The 18,759-nt window shown below is 56.4% G+C and overlaps 2 protein-coding genes across 2 annotated transcripts; one reads left to right on the top strand and one right to left on the bottom strand.

Moving 5' to 3' along the window:
* Nucleotides 1-1,819: 1,819 nt before the first annotated feature.
* On the bottom strand, nt 1,820-5,520 carry KISS1R (KISS1 receptor). The gene is made up of 5 exons (XM_043913998.1): nt 5,007-5,520; nt 4,100-4,224; nt 3,466-3,601; nt 2,972-3,204; nt 1,820-2,760 (listed from the first exon to the last, which is right to left on the bottom strand). Exons 1-5 carry the CDS (start codon nt 5,248-5,250, stop codon nt 2,332-2,334), a joined length of 1,167 nt encoding a protein of 388 aa, XP_043769933.1. The 5' UTR covers nt 5,251-5,520; the 3' UTR covers nt 1,820-2,331.
* A 3,582-nt stretch (nt 5,521-9,102) lies between these two features.
* On the top strand, nt 9,103-18,626 carry R3HDM4 (R3H domain containing 4). Its single transcript, XM_043912612.1, has 8 exons — nt 9,103-9,259; nt 14,358-14,512; nt 14,893-15,017; nt 15,392-15,515; nt 15,743-15,828; nt 16,288-16,373; nt 16,457-16,512; nt 17,635-18,626. Exons 1-8 carry the CDS (start codon nt 9,177-9,179, stop codon nt 17,736-17,738), a joined length of 819 nt encoding a protein of 272 aa, XP_043768547.1. The 5' UTR covers nt 9,103-9,176; the 3' UTR covers nt 17,739-18,626.
* The last annotated feature ends 133 nt before the right edge of the window (nt 18,627-18,759 follow it).

The raw sequence follows: 18,759 nt of genomic DNA, 5'->3' as shown, positions 1-18,759 counted from the left end.
AAAAATCTCCTCATACCTTAGACCACACCCCTCCCTGTTGAGAAGCCTCCTATGGCTCCCATCCAATCAGGAAAGACCCAGTACATCTCCTTGCTTATAAGGTCTCGGCCACCTCTCTGTTCTCACTTCTCTCATCTCCCATCCTTACCTGGGAAGCCCTACCTGCCTCCCACCTATTTCTAAGATCCACCAGGCATACCCTGCCTCACGGCCTTTGCGCTGGCTGTGGCCTCCATTGGATATGCTCTTTCCCCACCTCTGAGCTGAGGTCACATTTCCTGGCTTCACCTCATCTAGGAAGCCTTCCCTGAATCATGGTCAGGTTTACAGTTGCTCACAAAGGACACCCATATCTCCTTGGTAACCCTTTGCACTGCTTTTATTTGCATCTATCTCAGTAGCTTGCCACTTACTGGCCCCATTGCCGACTAGACAGGGGCTCTGTATGGGCAGGGGTCGGAGGGTGCCTCACACACAGCACCTGGCACACAGAAGGGGCTCTGAAAACAGTCCTCAGGTGAACAGACTTGAGGATAAAGCAAGGGTCTGCAGTTTTGTGAAGATGCTGCTTCCTAGATGTCCCCTTTCAAGCTTTTCACATCATTTCTTAAAAACTTTTTTTCAAGAGTATTGTGGATTCTAATGCAGAGATAGCTCCCTCACACCCTTTACCAGGCATCTCCCAACAGTGATACTTTGCAAAACTCTGTAGTACAACATTGGAATCAGGGTATTAGGGTTGCTGTGTCCCACCTGTGGATCTGGAGCCCCCGTTTCATTTGTGCTCGTGTGTGCCCTTTCCCTTCTCTGCAGTTCAGTCACATGTGCAGGTTTGTGTCTCCACCACATCCAGGGACAGAGTGGCTCCGTCACAAAGGTCCCGCATGTTGTCTGCTTCCCATCACCTCCTACCCTGGCCACGCTGCATCTGCTCGCCATTCCATATTTTTGTTACCTTGAGGAGGTTACACAGATGGAATCATACCTTATGTAACCTTCGCAGGCTTCCTCCCTACACTCAGCATCATTCCCAGAAATCTGCCGTGGGTGTGTGTGTATCAACAGTGTGTTCATAACTTAGAACAGCTGAGCAGTTGTGGATGGACCAGCCCATGGTTTTTTCAACTACTCACCCACTGAAGGATGTCTGGTTTGTTGACAGTTTGGGAGTATCACAAATAAAGCTGCTATGATCATGTGTGTGTGGTATGGACTGTAGCTTCACCTGTCCATGGCTCCTCTGTCCATGGGATTCTCCAGGCAAGAATACTGGAGTGGGTTACCATTTCCTTCTCCAAGCAAATAAATATTTTTTTTAAATGACACTAGTTTTGAAAAATACACTGATGCTGCTATATGCCTCTTTATTTGGGGGTGTGTTATGTAGCAATAATCCTGCTCCCTTGGATTGTTGTTCAGTCATTAAGTCATGTCTCACTCTTTGTGACCCCATGGACTGCAGCATGCCAGGCTTCTGTGTACTTCACTGTCTCCCAGAGTTTGCTCAAATTCATATCCATTGAGTCAGTGATGCCATCCAGCCATCTCATCCTCTGCCACCCTCTCCTTGTGCCTTCAATCTTTCCAGCATCACAGTCTTTTCCAGTGTGTCGGCTCTTCACGTTATATGGTCAAAGTATTGGAGTTTCAGCTTCAGCATCAGTCCTTCCAATAAATATTCAGGGTTAATTTCCTTTAGGATTGATTGGTTTGATTTCCTTGCTGTCCAGGGGGATTTCAAGTCTTCTCCAACACTGCAATTCGAAAGCATCAATTCTAAGGTATTCAGCCTCCTATAAAGATTGTTGCAACTCTCACATCCATACATGACTACTGCAAAAACCTGTTTTGACTATACAGACCTTTGTCTGCAAAGTGATGTCTCTGCTATTTATTCAATGACACCCATGATTTTCCAGCCAGGACTCTGAACACTCACTCACAAGGTACCAAGAATACCTTGTTTCATCCATTATAAGATGGACATCACGTTCACTTTTTAGCATCTCTGAAAATGGCATTTGTACAGGCTTACAATTGTACAGTCATCCACAGGGCAGTGTGTGAAAAGTCCTATTGACTTCCTCCAAAGTTCCAGAAAATGTCAGCAACAAAGCATCTTCAATTCAGGAAACACAAATAATAATTACAACATCAACAGTGGCAAACATACAGCAGATTTGTATCAAATGTTGCAAGAGGACAAGGCCTTTACACTCTTATGATTTGGGGCAAAAACAGTATAATAGCAGCTGCTGTTTAAGCCCGCCTGTTTCAGGGGGCCCATCTCGATCCCTTCAGAGAGGGCTCAGAGAGACACAGCGTGTTCCCTCAGAACGCACAGCCTGCGCAGCCTGGGACTACCGCTGCCTGACTTCGGGGGGGCCTGGCGTGGCCCAGGCGTCGCAGCTGGGTTTGGCCGGCGGTCGCGAGGTCCGAGGGTCCGGGCCGCCAGGGCCGCGGGAGCGGCCGGGGAGCGCAGGGGCAGACGCGGCGGAAGGCCTGGCGGAAGTGGGAGCCCAGGAAGGCGTAGAGCAGTGGGTTCAGCGCCGAGTTGCAGTAGGACATGCAGTGTGCCCAGATCTTGAGCGCGTAGGCGGCGTAACTGCGCGGATGCCAGGCGCCGGCCGGGCCCAGCGCCTGCAGCAGCAGGAACAGCTGGATGGGGCCCCAGCAGGCAGCGAAGAGCAGGACCACGGCCGCCACCAGCCGCGAGACCTTGGCCCGCAGGGCACCCGCCCGCTCCGCCAGCAGCTGCCCCTGGGGAGACGGGAGGAAGAAGAGGGAAGGCGAAGGGCCGGCGGCGACGACACCCCTCCTCGGGCGCTCCCCTTCTTGACCCTCTCGAATTACTCCCCAACCCGGGCCACCGCCCCACCCGCCTCCGTAGATGCGCCTCACTCGCCGCTACTGTATCTCCCCCCACCCTCAGCCAGGCCGCGTCCCGTCCCCCCGCCCGCCAGCCGCGCACCTGCAGGGTGCCGTCGGCGGTCTCTGGGTGCACGGCAGCCCGGCCCAAGTGACGTAGCATGGCCCCGTAGCAGGCACAGGTGGTGACCAGCGGCAGCAGGTAGAGCGCCAGCAGGTTGTAGAGCGCGAAGGCTCGCTCGAGGGCGCGGCTGGGGAAGGCCTCGCTGCAGTAGGTGCGCGGTCCGGACGACAGGCGATGTAGGGCGAACACCGGCGCCGACACGACAGCCGAGCCTGCATCAGGGCCCTGCTGAAGACCCTGCCCCGGGGGGACGAGGGGCGCAAGAGGGCCCGGGTCTCCCCGGTGCCTCCCGGGCAGCGGGCCACTGAGCGCCTGCTAGGCGCGGGTCCACTTGGGTCCCCGCCCTCAGGCGCCCTTGCAGGGAGCGCTAGTGCGCCCATTTCCCAGATGCACGATCGAGGCAGTGGGAGGGGGTGAGCCCAGGGACGAAGGCTTGTCTCCCCCAGCCCGTGCGACCCGCACACTGAACTCACCCACCCAGATGCCGAGGCTGACTGCCAGCGCCAGGCGGGGCGTGCGGCGGTGCAGGGCGCGCAGCGGGAACACTGTCACGTACCAGCGGTCCACGCTCATGGCGGTCAGGGTGGCGCACGTGGCCTGCACCGAGACCTGGGGAAGGCCGGGAGTCCGGCGCGTGGCCCCCTGCCCCGTCAGGGTCTTTCCCCGTCCGCGCCCTCCTTGCGGGTCCCCCACTGTCCAGCCACTCGAGTACAGGCAGGACCTGACCCGGGAAGGTCTCCAGGGCCCACAGTTGAAGGGGCAGGAGAAGGGGATGCCAGAAAGGAGCCCAGGGTGGTGGCGGAGGGAGGAGCCTTCGGGGGTAGCCTGAAACCCCCAAGACTGAGACCAGGAGAGGCAGAGCCATCCTAGTAGGATCCCAGTACCTGCCCTAGCCCTGGTGGGTAACCCAGTCCCAGTGCCCGTCCCGCCCACCTCCGCACCGGGTCCCGGGCCCTCACCAGGCCGCAGGGAGGCGGGCCCCGCCCCCACCCAGACTCTGCCCCGCCCACCTCCACAGCCGCCCCTGGCTCCCACCGGCCCGCAGGAGGTCCGACCCCGCCCACACCCAGACTCCGCCCCCGGCCCTCCTGCCCTCAGCCCGCGCACCTGCTGGATGTAGTTGAGAAACTTGCACATGAAGTCGCCCAGCACCCAGGTGGGCAGCGGGTAGAGCAGAGCGGTGAACGGCACGCAGCACAGCAGGAACATTAAGTCCGTGACCGCCAGGTTGGCTGCAGGCCGGGGACGCGCGGGTTCTGAATGTGGGGCGCATCGCCCTAGCCCTTCAGCACCCTGGCCCAGCCTCCTGGGTCTCGCCTTTGTCCGAATGACCAGCAGGGCGGCTCGGGAGGCACCCAGAGAGACCCCAGCATCCGTGGGCAGAGAAGTTGGGCGCTTCCTCTCACTTTTTAATATTTCAAACACCCCCCACCCAGCACCTGCTTTGTAGCCATTCAAGCAGTAATGGGCCGTGCTCACCCCTGTCGAGACCGCAAATAGGCCCTTGCCCTCTGGGCCTCAGTTTTCTCATCTGCAAATTGAGTGGTGCCAGCCAACAGAGAATGGAGAACACGGACTGAGTGAGTACTCACCCGGGTAGGGCACCCTCATCACACAAACGTATAAACTGAGCCTCTGGGGTAGTGGTTGCCAACTGGGGGCCCGTGGGCCACGCGGTCTTTGCCCCACTCCTTTTATTCATCCCACACGGTGTTATAAGAACCACATTTCAATCGGACATCTTCCTTGAGTGGCAGGGGCCAGAGCTTCATACACCACCCTCTCCAACCTCCCTTTTAACTAATCTAGTCAAGATGGAACTCTTCAACGCCACATTTGGCGACCTCCAGCCTAAGGTACTGGTACAGTAGGGGAAAAGGACCAGGAGCTCTGCAGCGCAGAAATCCCCAACTGAGAGGACCCCGACTCACCGCTAGGGGCGCCCCCCGGCCACTACACCCTCTCGAAGACCCCCGGAGTGGCCCTCCGGCACCGTGAAGCGCCGGGCGCTCACCGATGTAGAAGTTGGTCACCGTCCGCATCTGCTTGTGGCGGCAGATGACGAAGATGACCAGCGAGTTCCCTGTCAGGCCGAGCAGCATCAGCGCGCCGAAGAAGAGCGGCACCAGCCAGGCGTCCACGGGCCAAGGCGCAGGGATCGCACCGTCCGAGGTGTTGGCGCCACAGCCGGGGCAGACCGTTGTATTGGCCGGCGCCCACCAGGACGCGTTAGGCCCAGACGCGGACAAGGGCTGCATTGCCACCCTCTTCCTCCTGACCACCCTCCGGGATTGCACCCTACGATCGCTGCCGTAACGTTACTTCCCGATCGCCCTCCGGGGATGAGCTACAAGGTCTGGGTCACAGCTTTCCTGGACTCCTCAGCTGCAGCCACTGCGCGTTTATACCCCTCATCCCACCGTGCCCCGCCTTCCCGCCTCTCCTGCAGCCGCTGACCACTCCCTCCCCTGCCTGTGCGCCCTCTGTTCACCGGAGCAACACCCTGCTCCCTCATCCCGTCCTCCCCCTCCAAGGTAAGGATGAGAGCACAGGAGGAGGACTGGGGAAGGGAGTATGGAGCCGAGCAGGGGGAGCAGTAGGCTTCCTAGAGGATGCTGTAGACCCGGGAAGGACCCATCCTTACCCCAGGAGACTCACCAGCAAGAAAAGGAGAGGGACAAAGCCTCAGAGACTAGGGGATGAGGCCTGTTAGAGGCCATGCCTCTGACCTTCCATGGGGCTGGGGCTCTGGGCTGGTGGTGAGGCCAGCCCTCAACGGCCCTGAGTATCATTGCTGCCAGGGTTTTTCCCAGGACACTGGGGAGCCATGGAAAGTTAAGGGCGAGGGAGGGTTGCCCAGTATCTGGTGGTCAGAAGATGCCTGTTCTTTCACTAACTCAACCTTCCCAAGACTTTGATGCAAATCAGATCCCTAGGGATTGTCCACCTTCACCCTAATGGGCAATCAACTGGCTGCTGTCTGCACTGGGGACACAGTCACCTGTGCTGCTGCTGGTGGGAACCAGGTGGAGGGTAGTTTATAGAGAACTATGTTGATCTCCAAATCCACACTCAGAAATGTATACCATTTCTGGGGATTTAATAGACTGTGAGGCAGGAAACAGGGCATGAAGGTGCAGAAGAAAAGATGATGTCCTCTGTGTAAAACAAAGATTAAAAGGCGGAAAAACAATGAAGTATGCACAAAGGACATTCCTGGTGGTCTAGTGGTTAGGAATCTGCCTGCCAATTCAGGGGACACTGGTTTGATCCCTGGTCCATCTGGGAAGATTCCATTTGCCAGGGGGCAACTAAGCCCATGTGCTACAACTACTGAAGCCCAATCTAGAACCTGTGCTTTGCAACAAGAGAAGCCAGCTCAATGAGTAACCACTGCTATCTGCAACTAGAGAAAGCCTGAGTGCAGCAACAAAGATCCAGCATAGTAAAAAAATTAATTAATTTAAAAAATGTGCACGGGCTCCAAAGTGCATTAAATATCTCCAAAAGAAAGTACAATGAGCCTGGGATGGGGGGAAGGGGGACATTTCTCTGTTCACCCTCTTCATACCTTCAGCATCATGACAATGGCCTAAAAATTCAGAAAAGGGAAAAACATCCTTTTGGGGTGGTATTGGAGGGGCTTTCCCAGTGCCTCAGTGGTAAAGAACCCACTTGCAATGCAGCAGGTGCAAATTTGATCCCTGGGTAGAGAAGATCCTGTGGAGGAGGGCATGGCAACCTACTCCAGTATTCTCGCCTGGGGAACCCCATTGACAGATAGACTGGCAGTCTCTCCTACAGACCCCTACAGTCTGAGGGGTCACAGAGAGTTAGACATGACTGAAGTGACTAAGCACCCAAGGGTGGTAATGAGGGTCAGGTCAGCATGAGGAGACCCTGGGATACTTGGAGAGGGGAGGAACTGTTCTGGGGAGGCTGCTCAGCTGCATGGGCCTGGGAGAGCAGTGAGAAGGGGGCCGGGGCTCTGGGGAACAGCGGTGGCTCCTGGGCAGGCCAAGGATCTGGGAGGGTGTTAGGAAGGCGATGACAGGGACTTCCCTGGTGGTCCAGTGGTTAAGGCTCTGCGGGTCCACGGCAGGGGATGTAGGTCTGATCCCTGGTTGGGGATCCCAAATGCCCCACTGTGCTGCCCTCCCCACCTCTGCCAAAAAAAAAAAAAAAGGGTGAGGAGAGGAATGAGTCAAGGGGAGAAAATAAAAGGGTGAGGACAGAATGAATGAGGCTCAAGAATCAGGTCAAGACCCAGGTTGGCACATTTATTGAGTGGCTGGTCATCGTGGGCTAGAGTTGGAGACCAAATATCGCCCCTACACCTAGAGACCCTGCCCAAGCACTGTCCCCAGAGATCCCATTTCCCATCACCTTGATTCTTTCCCTTATTTCCACATTTATCTACATGGGGTCATACAATGTGTGCTTTCGTGGGTCTTGTAATAGTTCCTCCTCCTCCTCTCTCTCTCTTTTTTCTCCTCTTGCTCTTTACTTGTTAAAGCAATGTGATAATTGGTCCTGTACAGCTTCCACCAGGCTGGATCTGGGTGGGTTGCATCCCTTGGTGTCCCATATCATGGTCTTCTGTACATGCGTGCTAAGTTGCTTCAGTTGTGTCTGATTCTTTTCGACCCTATGGACTATAGCCCACCAGGCTCCTCTGTCCATGGTATTCTCTAGGCAAGAATGCTGGAGTGGGTTGCCATTTCCCTTTCCAAGAGATCTTCCCCACACAGGGATCAAACCTGGGTCCGTTATGTCTAGCTGCATTGGCAGGGGGGTTCTTTACCACTAGCATCACCTGGGAAGGCCCATCATGGTCCTAGTTTCCCACTTTTCTTGTGGAATGAAGGATGGATTCTAGATTCTAGAGCACGTCTAAGTTTCTGTTCTTAAACCTCCCCTGGCTACCCATTGCCCTTGGGTCAAAAACCAGATCTGCCATTAAAGGACAACCTTTGGTCTGTCCCCTCTTCTCTATCTTATTCTGCCTACCACTGACCCCCCTCCTTCTCCCATTATCCTGCTCTGGCTATCTGGATGCCCCAGGACCTTTACACTGACTGTTCCTTCTGCCTGCTGCACCCTTCTCACTTTTGCATATGCTAGTCCTCTTTCCAAAAGTCCTCTCTTCCTGATCCCACTCAGGGGAAGGGGTCTGTTTGATTATCACTGGGTCTGGAGACTTAGCCCCTATCTCAGTGACAGTGGGCATTTGTTAAATGAATAAATTCTAAAAGGCAAAGAAAGGTGCCGCTAGCTTTGTTCCTTTTTTTTTTTTTAATGTTTATTTTCTATTTATTTATTTGTCTGCACCAGGTCTTAACTGAGGCAAGCAGACTCTAGTTCCCTGACCAGGGATCAAACCTGGACCTTGCACTGGGCTGGAGGAGTCTCAGCCACAGGACCACCAGTGAAGTCCGTGTTGTATCTTTCAGTTTTGTTCAGTTGCTCAGTCCTATCCGACTCTTTGCGAACCCATGGACTGCAACATGCTAGGCTTCCCTGTCCATCACCAACTCCCAGAGCTTGCTCAAACTCATGTCCATCCAGTCGGTGATGCCATCCCACCATCTCATCCTCTGTCGTCCCCTTCTCCTCCTGCCTTCAATCTTTCCCAGCATCAGGGTCTTTTCCAACGAGTCAGTTCTTCACATCAGGTGGCCAAAGTATTGGAGCTTGAGCTTCAGGATCAGTCCTTTCAACGTTGCATCTTTAGAGTAGAGTAAACTGAGGCACTCAGCCGGGATCCGGAGGCTGCTCAAGGAGGTTCCCGGAGGGGGCTGGTGGAAGGAGAGCCCTGATGCCGCGGGGGGGTGGGGTGGGGTGGTGTGTGGCACGGGGCACTAGGTCTGTCCAAGCATTTGAAAAGGACGTGCCCTTCCTGCCTCCCTCCCCAGGCCTCAATTTCCTCACGGTCCCCCGGGGGCAGGGGGCCCGGCCCACAGCCCGGCAGCGGCCCCCTGCCTCGGTGTCCCCATCCTTGCCCCGGGTTGGGTGTCCCTGGCCCGCCGCCGGGGCCTGGCCGGGACGTGGCCACGGCCCCCGCCCGGCGTGTCCAGCCTCCAGGCTCCGCCTTGGCCCGCCTCCGGGCGCCCGTCACTTCCTGCCCGGCCCGGAGAAGGCCCTGCCGGGCGGCGGCGGCAGCAGCGGCGGCGGCATCCAAGCTATGGTCGTTCTGGAGAACCCTGAGGCCGGTCCCGAGGAAGCAGCGGCGGCTGCTAGGGTCGCCCCTGGCGGGCGGCGGACGCTGTGAGCGCGGTGTGGTGGCGGGCGGGGCGCGCTTCCGGGGCTCCCATCCCTTACCCCTCGCGGGCGGCAGCCCCCGCCCCGCCCCTTTTCCTGGGGGTACCCCACTCGAGTGGAGCTGGGTGGCGAGGGGCTTTGTTGTTACAAGGTGTTCCTGGGGAAACCCCATCCCCATCACGCCTGGGTACTTGCCGGAGCACAGGGGGGCACCCCGGTGTCCGCGTTTGCGGAGCCCCGGGCGCGGGAGTCCCGGAGCCTCAGGGGTCCCAGGCGCCGAATCGCCGGCTCCAGGGAGGCGCTGCCGCTGCGTGCGATGTACCCGTCACCGCGCTGGTGGTGATCTGGAGTTTACCCACTGGCGGCTGTTCGTGTCTCCAAGCTGGGGATTCACCCAGCACCGGTCCTGGGTACCCGTCGGGGTTGTCTGCCCCCAACTTCCAGGCGGACGCCTTCTTTGTTTTTCTCCGGGTGAACATCCAGAAGAAAGGGGGGCTTACACAGCCGGTTAACACGAGGCTGTGTGTCCTGGGACTTAGACTGAAAGCGGGTGGACGACCCCATATGGGTACCCACCCACCCCCGGGGAAGGGGTCGTAGGTTTCTTCCTAACCCGAATGTTTATGCAGAAATTCCCGCGGTCCACTCGCTTGTGTTCCGTTTCTGCCCCTTCGTGGGCACGTCCAAGCGGCCTGGGCAGGTTAGTACCCGCTGCTGAGCCTCAGCTTCCCCACCTGTAAAATGGAACAACGGGCCCCCTCTCAGAGTGGCTGGGGTCGGTGACCCTGCGATTGGAGGCGCCCAGCAAAGAGGACCATCTGTTCTTTGATAATTATCTTAAATAGCTTACTGTTGTAGGTGTCTTAAAATAATTTTATCACTTTGGTATTTTATGATTGCTTTATTGTATTTTTTATTTGGTGTTGTTACTTCCACCCGAGTATTTACCCAGAAGCTATACGGGTGTCTACAGATGTGGTTATTTACCCCCTTTTAAAGGGCCTTAACCACCCAAAACGGGTAATTTACCTGACAGTAGAGTCCCTCTGGCCTGCCCCCACCCCGCTCACCTCTGTGTCCTGGGTGGGGTGGTGGTTTGCTCCCCCGTCAGCCCCACCCCAACCTGAGTCACCTCCGCTCTGAGCCCTCCTTGGTTTCCTGCTGGGGAAGCAGGTTCCTCTCTGGCCTGTCCCTGGGGGAGGGGCTGGTGTCTGAGAAGGTGTATTTTTGCCCAGAGGAGGGGATGTCAAAGGCCGGTCTCAAAACTGGGGAGCAGAGTTGAGGGAGGCAAAGAAGCCTGTCAGCCCTCCCCTGGGCCAACCTGGCTTAGCAGCTGTTTCCACTGTCAGGCCCGTCCATCCCTGTTGGATGTTGGCCCCTGCCAGGTGTAGACTTTTCCCCGGGGCCTGCCTGGTCCAGGAAACCTCAGATGCCTGTCTGTGTGGTCAGTTTCCCCGTCTGTAAAGTGGTCTCTTTGGGTGGCCAGGGAAGTTGGCCACCCAAATGAATTGGCACTTTGGTGAGTGTAAACAGAAGTTCAGCTACTCATTTAACAAATAGCTCTTGAGAGCCTGCTGGGGGGCCAGCTGCTGAGGGCCCAGCAGGGGCAGAGAGGGACCCTGTCCTTATCGTTTGGGGTTAGTGAAGGAGGTGAGAACCAGGAGTAAACAAGTGTGAGGGCCAGCTGGTTGTTGATGCCAACTGGTAAAGCCGGAAATGGGGCTGATTGGGCCAGCTTGGGGGCAGGGTGGTTTCTCCCAGGAGGTAACTTTTGAGCCTAGACTGGGAGCCAGGAAAAGGTTGCTTCAGGCAGGAGGCTGAGCACATGCAAAGTCCCTGAGGTGGGTTTAAAATGCAGTAAAAGGACTCAGTGCCTGGAGCAGAGGGAGTGAAAGGGAGAGACAGGGTGGGGCATGGATGTCCTGCTATCAGCCCCAAGGCTCCTGCTGGAAGTGCTGGGATCCTAGAGAGCAGCGAGGCCCCAGGAGCCCTGTGGGACCGGGCAAGTGCAGTGCCAGGCCAGGGAGGGGCTGAGCCTTGCCTTGAGGGTGCTGGGGAGCCACAGGTAGTGGTGGAGCAGGGCAGGGAGCAGCTAGATCCAAGCACAGTGGGATGTGGTCTGAGGGGCCCACCAGACCTGAGTTTGAGCCCCTTGCCCCACTGTGGCCCCAGAGGGAAGCAGAGTCTGGTGGCTTGGGAGTGGTCCTACTCAGACCAGGTTCCAGCCCTGGTTCCACGTTGGGTCCTGAGGTAACGGGGAGCCCCACACCCCAAGGGCCCAAGCTCTCCCTGAGTCCCGCCCAGCTCTGATGTTCCCAACAGCTCCCCCCGGATGTGGTCTTGTTATCAGCCCCACCAGGCACCATCCTGGCATGCGTCCAGCTGCTGGGGTGGAGACACAGGTTTCAGAGCCCTGAGGAGGCCACAGCTGAATCTGGAGCTTGGGGTGTTGGTGCCCAGGCCTCAGGAAGGTCACAGCCAGCCTCAGAGTCAGTGACTGTGTGCTGACTTGATTTGCCCCATCCTCTCCCAGCTGCTCCCAGCTGTGGGATCTTGGGATAAAGACTTTGCTCCTTGGTTTGCAAATCTGAATAAAGGGTGTCTGGACAGTAGTATTTGCCTCCTACTGTAACAGTGATTGATTAACTAAGGACTGTCACTTAACCAAGGATGTTGCTGTGATCAATCTTGTGGCTCAGGGGCTGAGCTCCCAGTTACAGGAGGAAACCAAGCAGGTGGCAGCTTGGGGAGAGGTGTGTGTCCTGGTTTCTCTTGGCTCTGAGTGCCCTTCCTGGACTGGCAGGGGGTCATTCTTATCCTCTTTGCAGAGAAAGACCTGAGGCTCTGGGTCACATCGTTAAGTATCATAGCTGGGATTCAAGCTCAAGGCTGATACCAGGCTTGATCCCTGTCTCTGCCTGCATGCTAGTCTCCTATTTTGTTTTTCTTTTTGGCTGCTCAGTGCTTCTTGTGGGATGTTAGTTCCCCAACCAGGGATTGAATCTAGGCCCCAGTAGTGAAAGTGCTTGAATCCTATCCACTGATTGTGTGTCTCCACTGATGGGTACTTGTGCCAGATTAATTTATCCATCAGCTAATTCTTCATAGATTTTTGCCTAACATGTAGTATCATCCATGAAGTCTGCCCCACTCCAACCTCAGGAGACAGGGCTGGGGCTCATCAGCCTGTTTGCTTCCTGATCAAGATGTAACACGCTTTCTGTCCAGTGCAAAAACTTAACGCTGGGGACTGTTTTGTTCAGTGGCTAAGTTGTGTCCGACTCTTTGTGACCTTATGTGTGGCCGCATGCCAGTCTTCCCTGTCCTTCACTATCTCCCGGAACTTCCTCAAACTCATGTCCATTGAGTTGGTAATGCCATCCAACCATCTCATCCTCTGCCACCCGCTTCTCCTCCTGCCTTCAATCTTCCTCAGATCAGGGTCTTTTCCAGTAAGAAAGCTCTTCACATAAAGTGGCCAAAGTATTGGAGCTTCAGCTTCACCATCAGTCCTTCCAGTGAATATTCAGGGTTGATTTCCTTTAGGACTGACTGGTTTGATCTCTTTGCAGTCCAGGGGATTCTGAAGAGTCTTCTCCAAGGCCACAATTCAAAAGCATCAGTTCTTCAGTGCTCAGCCTTCTTTATGGTCCAACTCTCAAACATCCATACATGACTACTAGAAAAAACCATAGCTTTGACTATACAGGCCTTTGTTGGCAAAGTGATGTCTTTGCTTTTTAATACGCTGTCTAGGTTTGTCATAGCTTTCCTTTCAAGGAGTTATATATGTATAAGCCTTAATGAGCATGGGCTTCACTCCTAACTTCTTTGAGGCACCTTGTTTCATATCCTAAGGCTTCATGGCATTTTCTAACAGCTGTTTGTACATGAGAGGTCACACTTCTGTTTTAATTTGTGTTTTGAGGTCACCCAAACACCAGGAAAGTTTGGGTGGAATTCTAGACTCTGGGTCCTACTCAGTCTTGGAATCATGGGGTTTTGTTAGAGACCTGATTGGGTAATTATTTTCTGAGCACCTACTGTATGCTAGACAGGGGTGCAATGGACATCAGACCCTACCTGTGCATGGAGGTCATGGTGGGTTGTGGGCAGGGAGGTAGGAGATGCAGCCATCAGGATAAGAAAGCAGTGAGGGGCTGGGAGATTTGAACAGAAGGCAAAAGGAGATGGGAGTGAGGAGTGAGGAGACTGGGGCACGGGCATCCAGTGGGGTGGGGGACAGCCGGCACGGAGGGGGTGCCTGGTGGGCTAGGGCCAGAGTGCAGGGCAAGGAGGAAGGGGGAGTCCTGGCACCCCAGACCCTCCAAGGCTCAGAATCTACCATCAGCCTCTCAGCATGAGGGTTTCTGAGCCTGGTGGGACCCTCCTCTCAGCCCGTAGTCAGGGGCTGACCATGACAGCCCTGCAGCTTCTTACCAGGAAGTTTCCATTCAATACCTGCCCCCTCCCTCCCACGTAGCCACCTACTGCCTGGCCCTCACGTCCCCAGTGGGAGGCCTGCCTGGGCCACTAATCCATTTCCAGGATTAGTACCTGTGCTCAGAGGGGGCCACTCTGCCTGCTTCCCCCATCCAGGCCCTGAGCACATAGCAGGGGGCTCTGGGGGCACAAGGCAGATAGCTTCAGGCAGCGCCTTATCTTCTGGGGGCTGTTTTCTGGTTTACCTGTTGTCAGAGGCTGGGGGCAGGGGGCAGGTAGGAATGCATCATCAAATTAAATCTCTTGAGAAACTCCCAGAGGAAGGAGACGCGGGCCTCACTGGCTTACAGCTCAAACCTGGAAGCCTGGGAGCACAGGGAGCAGCTCCCTCACCCCGCTCAGCGGCCCCACCAACGTGTGGCTTCCCTTCAGTGAGCCTTGGTTTACTCATCTGTCCTCAGTGGTATCTGCCTCCTGAGTGTTGTGGCACAGTGACATTCTTAGGGGCCAGGGCTCCACGTGCAATGGGGGTGAGCTTCCCACTGCAGAGGGAAACCAAGCCAGGGTGGCTGTGAGACAGCAGCGATGGTAGGGTTCTTCCTGGGGGTCCTGGCCTGTCTTGGCCCTGAGGACTGCCCCCCCATCCAAACCCGACCCACAGGCCCCTTCCGGGCTGCCTGCCCGCTCTAGCCAGCTCCCAGGTGAAGAGGCTCTCGGCCTCCCGGCGGAAGCAGCACTTCATCAACCAGGCTGTGCGGAACTCAGACCTCGTGCCCAAGGCCAAGGGGCGGAAGAGCCTCCAGCGCCTGGAGAACAGTGAGCAGGGGTCGAAGGGCGCCTCCTGGGGGCTCCTAGGCCTCAGACAGCAATGGCGTGCATGTTCTGTTATCTGAGACTGGCCCTGAGCTGGAAAATGTGAGGAAGCTCTGGGCATTGGAGCTGGGGCTCCAAAGGTGGTGTAAGAATACAACAAGCCAAGCCAAGGCGATGTAGGAGTTCTGGAGGCTGGACGGTTCCTGTGTCTTCTGGGAAAGACAGCTGGAGTGTGGAGGAGGGGAGGCTGGTGTGAGCCGGAGAGTAAAGGCCCTAAATATAGAGGTGGGGGGGATGGGAGGAAACATGGGCCTCTGGACCCCATGAAGCCTGGGGTGACCCAAATGCAACCCCCAGCCCAGAGACTGTTTGTTTCCATTTAGCACAGTACCTCCTGACCCTGCTGGAGACAGATGGAGGAACACCTGGCCTGGAGGATGGGGACCTGGCACCCCCCGCGGCACCTGGCATCTTTGCAGAAGCCTGCAGCAATGAGACCTATGTGGAGGTGGGGGCCCCATGTCCTGCCTGGCTCCCCCCTCCCCCAAACCACCAGCATTGCCTGCACTGAACCCTCTCTGGTCCCTTGATGAATGTCCCTGAGTCTCCCTCAAGAGGCCAGCAACCCCTCCACCCCAGAACCTTCCAGCACCTGAGGTTCATTTGCTTACTTTGGAATTACTGACAGAATTGAGGATGTATTTGGTCCATATTGACACCCCCCAACACAGATGATCCACGAACTCTTGACCCAGTGGTCAAATGTGTCCACGAGGAGTAATTCCGTGCGCTTGTGACCCCACCATGTGCATTGGCCAAATGGGGGAACTGAGGCTTGAGAGTGCTCAGTCATCAGTCAGGGCCTGCTTGCCTCTCTTCCAGATCTGGAATGACTTCATGAACCGCTCTGGGGAGGAGCAGGAGCGTGTTCTCCGATACCTGGAGGATGAGAGCAAGAGCAAGGCGCGGAGGAGGGGGCCTACCCGCGGGGAAGACAGGCGGAGAGGTGGGTCTGGATCTGGGGTGCAAGTGGCAGGCAGAGGCATGATGGGGGCATGGCCTAGGGTGAGAGGGTGGGGCCAGGGCAGGTGGGGGAGGAGTCTGATGTGTGGGCGGGGGCTTGGTAGATGGGAGGAGCCCGGTTTGGGAGCTTGGTAGATGGGAGGCCAGTGTGGGTGGGGTGGAGCCTGGGGCTCTGCTTCCTCATCTGCCCCGCTGCTTGGACTCTCACAGAGGACCCTGCCTACACGCCCCGGGAGTGCTTCCAGCGCATCAGCAGGCGTCTGCGAGCTGTCCTCAAGCGGAGCCGTATTCCCATGGTGAGTACCAGACCACAGCCTTGACCTTGTCTCCTTGCCTCTCTTTGTCTCTGGTCTTTCTTGAAGGGCTTTTTTCTCAGCTTCTCAATTGGGGGCTGGGTTGAGGGGAGACCAGAAACCCAGTGAATGGGGTGTGATGGAGAAGATGGGCAGGATACAGACCAATATGATCAGAGTGCAGGACTCAGGGCTGAGCAAGGGCTGTCCTTGAAGGTGGGAGCGGCAGGGGCAATGAAGTTGGGTACTGAAGGATGTGTAGGAGTTCACCAGGCAGAAGGCTGAGACATTCAAAAGTGGATATGTCTAAGTGCCTGGTATCCTTGGAAACAGTTAAGTAGCTTCATGTAGTGAGTCAGAGGCCACATTTGAACTCAAGGCTTTGGGCTCCAGAGGCTGGCATGGATTTGGGGGGCCAGCGTGCCACAGTTGGCCTGACCGCTGGACCTGTCTCTCCTGCAGGAAACACTAGAGACCTGGGAGGAGCGGCTGCTGAGGTTCTTCTCTGTGTCCCCCCAGGCCGTGTACACGGCCATGCTGGACAACAGGTGAATGTTTGGGGGCAGGTGCAGTGGGCACCCCCCCCCCCCATGGTGTCCAGCTCAGGCCACTCACCACCCATTCTCTGCAGCTTCGAGAGGCTCCTGCTTCATGCCATCTGCCAGTACATGGATCTCATCTCAGCCAGTAAGTACCTGGTGGCCCCTGGGCCCCAGTTAGCTGATTCTATCCCGGGGAAACTGAGGCTGGGCTTACCAGAGTCTGTTCACCCGGCAACAGGCATCAGGGGAGGAGGGACATCATGAGCACAAAGGTAACAGGGGGATGCTTCCTTAATTCAACAGCAGCTCCTGTACCTCTGTCCCCATGATGGATGATGCTGTGGACACAGATGTGCCTCTGTCTGCATCTTCAGGGGCCTATGTGGAGCCTCCAGGGACCCTGAGATGAGATGAGGGGACCCCAGTGTCTGTAGAGTTTTCACTTAGCTGTAGCCTGCCTCCACTGTGCCACAAGTGTGACTTTTGGCAAGTCTCCCCTCCAGGGTCCAGCAACCCCTTTTTCAGTGGGGATGCTGTTGGGACAAAGTCCCCTCAGGGAGGGTCCTCACAGGCCCTTCGTGGCCCTTGACATCCCACAGGGTCCACACTCTCCAGGCCTATCTGTCTCCTGCCCAGAGTTGTGGAGGAGACAGTTTCCATGGCAATCCCAAGATGGTTCCTCTCAGGATGGCTCTGAGGGAGGTGTAGCCCCAACGCTTGTTTTTGTTCCCACTGACTTGGCATGGAGGGGCTGGGCTGGGGGTGCTTCTCTGCCAGAGTGGGACCCTGGCCTAAACATAGGAGAATGGCTCTGGAATATAGGGATCAAGGGAGAGGGAACAGCCAGGGCAGAGGCTGGGAGATGGGCCTAGCTTGGGTTGTGTACCGCTATATTCAGGTTTTGGGGTGACATGTTGGGAAAAGAGAGGTCACTGGGGACTGAGTCACCCAGGGCCTGGAGTTTCCTCTGAGGGGGTGGGAGACCAAAGCAGGCAGGACCCTTGTTTAGTCCCCTTGACACCAGGCCAGTGTGTCTCAGTAGTGCATCTGGGTGTCATTAGGACACGGGATAAGTAACAGGAGAGAAGGGAACAGGCTGGCAGAGGGAAGGCAGGCTGGAAGTAGGAGCTGCTGAATACACTGCCCTGGGACCTGGGTGGGTGGGGCAACCTAACTCACGGGAACCTCCTGCAGGGTGGGCGAAGGGCTCGGTCCCTGGGTGCCAGCACCCTCGCCTTCTTCCCGATCTTGCCTGTCTCCACTGCAGGCGCCGACCTGGAGGGCAAGCGACAGATGAAGGTCAGCAATCGCCACCTGGACTTCCTGCCACCAGGGCTGCTCCTGTCCGCCTACCTGGAGCAGCACAGCTGATGGCGGCCCCACCCCCATCCCCATCCCCAGCGCCAAGACCTCCAATACCATCCGCTCAAATATCTTTTATTATTTTTAGAATTTTCCCTTGGAAACATGCTCTTCCCCTTGGGGTGGCCCCCGCCCCCTCCCCGCCCAGCTTTCCAGATTAAAGCTGGTGGCTGGGCTGCCTGCGCGATCCACCCCCGGGCTCTGACTGGGGAGGAGGCACCCGGCCTGGTCACTTCCCTGCCACTTCCTCAGTCGGCGATTTTGGCCCTGTGTGATGCTTAAGTGAGGAGGGAGATGCTGGGTTTTTATCATTCTTAATGAATTTGGCATGATTTGTTGTAGATTTTTACATATCCCTTTTGAGAAGAAAAAAACAAAAACTCACCCTAAGTGATAAATTGGGGGGCTTCATTCCAGTCCCTGCTTGACCCTCTCCCAGTTTTTGGCTTGGGTCTCGGGGGATCCGCCCCTCTTCCCAGGAGTGTAACATTTTTGTGTATGTGTGTGCGCGTGCTTGAGTCTGTGTGTTCCCCATGACCCAGGACAGGAGCTTCATCTTAAAAAATGGTGTCACCCTCTTTGGGGAACATGTGTTGCCCTCCTGGTGCCCTTTGGCTGCTCTTAGGGCCCCATCTGCTCTACTCACTCCTCTCCCATTGTACTGGGGACATGGGACTTCCAGACAGAAGCCTCCACCCTCAGACTGTCTTCTTCCCCTCTCTGTGTCCTCCGCCCCCAGCCTGGCTCTGGGGTGTCCTCCTGCTGGTCACCCTGGCCTGGCCCAGGAGAGCAGGGCTGGGAGACTGCCCCACTCCCTCCCTTCCACAACCCCCATGGGTGTGGCTAGTTGTGCTTTGGGAAAAGCAGAGTGTTCAATAAATTTCTGGTGCTCTGGTCTCTCGCTCTGGGGTTTTCCCTTGGGGCAGGGCGGGGAATGCTCCAGGCACTCACGATACCCTTGGGTCCTGGTCATTGAGGGATGCAGGCCTTAGGAGAAGGCTGGTGCTGACTGAGACCCCAGGTGGAGGCA

This window comes from Cervus elaphus, chromosome 9, assembly GCF_910594005.1.
Source record: "Cervus elaphus chromosome 9, mCerEla1.1, whole genome shotgun sequence".
Classification (NCBI taxonomy): Eukaryota; Metazoa; Chordata; class Mammalia; order Artiodactyla; family Cervidae; genus Cervus; species Cervus elaphus.
Note: the sequence above shows the minus strand (reverse complement) of the source record. Positions and strands in the feature narration are given on the sequence as shown.

Excerpts from the sequence above, each read along its gene's own strand:
- KISS1R (XM_043913998.1), bottom strand. The coding sequence starts at position 5,250 with ATGCAGCCCTTGTCCGCGTCTGGGCCTAACGCGTCCTGGTGGGCGCCG. Across the intron at positions 3,205-3,465 it reads CAGCCTCGGCATCTGGGTGG|GCTCGGCTGTCGTGTCGGCG; the intron begins GTGAGTTCAGTG and ends GCCCTGATGCAG. Across the intron at positions 2,761-2,971 it reads CCGCCGACGGCACCCTGCAG|GGGCAGCTGCTGGCGGAGCG; the intron begins GTGCGCGGCTGG and ends CCGTCTCCCCAG.
- R3HDM4 (XM_043912612.1), top strand. The coding sequence starts at position 9,177 with ATGGTCGTTCTGGAGAACCCTGAGGCCGGTCCCGAGGAAGCAGCGGCG. Across the intron at positions 15,829-16,287 it reads AGCGGAGCCGTATTCCCATG|GAAACACTAGAGACCTGGGA; the intron begins GTGAGTACCAGA and ends TCTCTCCTGCAG. Across the intron at positions 16,374-16,456 it reads ACGGCCATGCTGGACAACAG|CTTCGAGAGGCTCCTGCTTC; the intron begins GTGAATGTTTGG and ends CATTCTCTGCAG.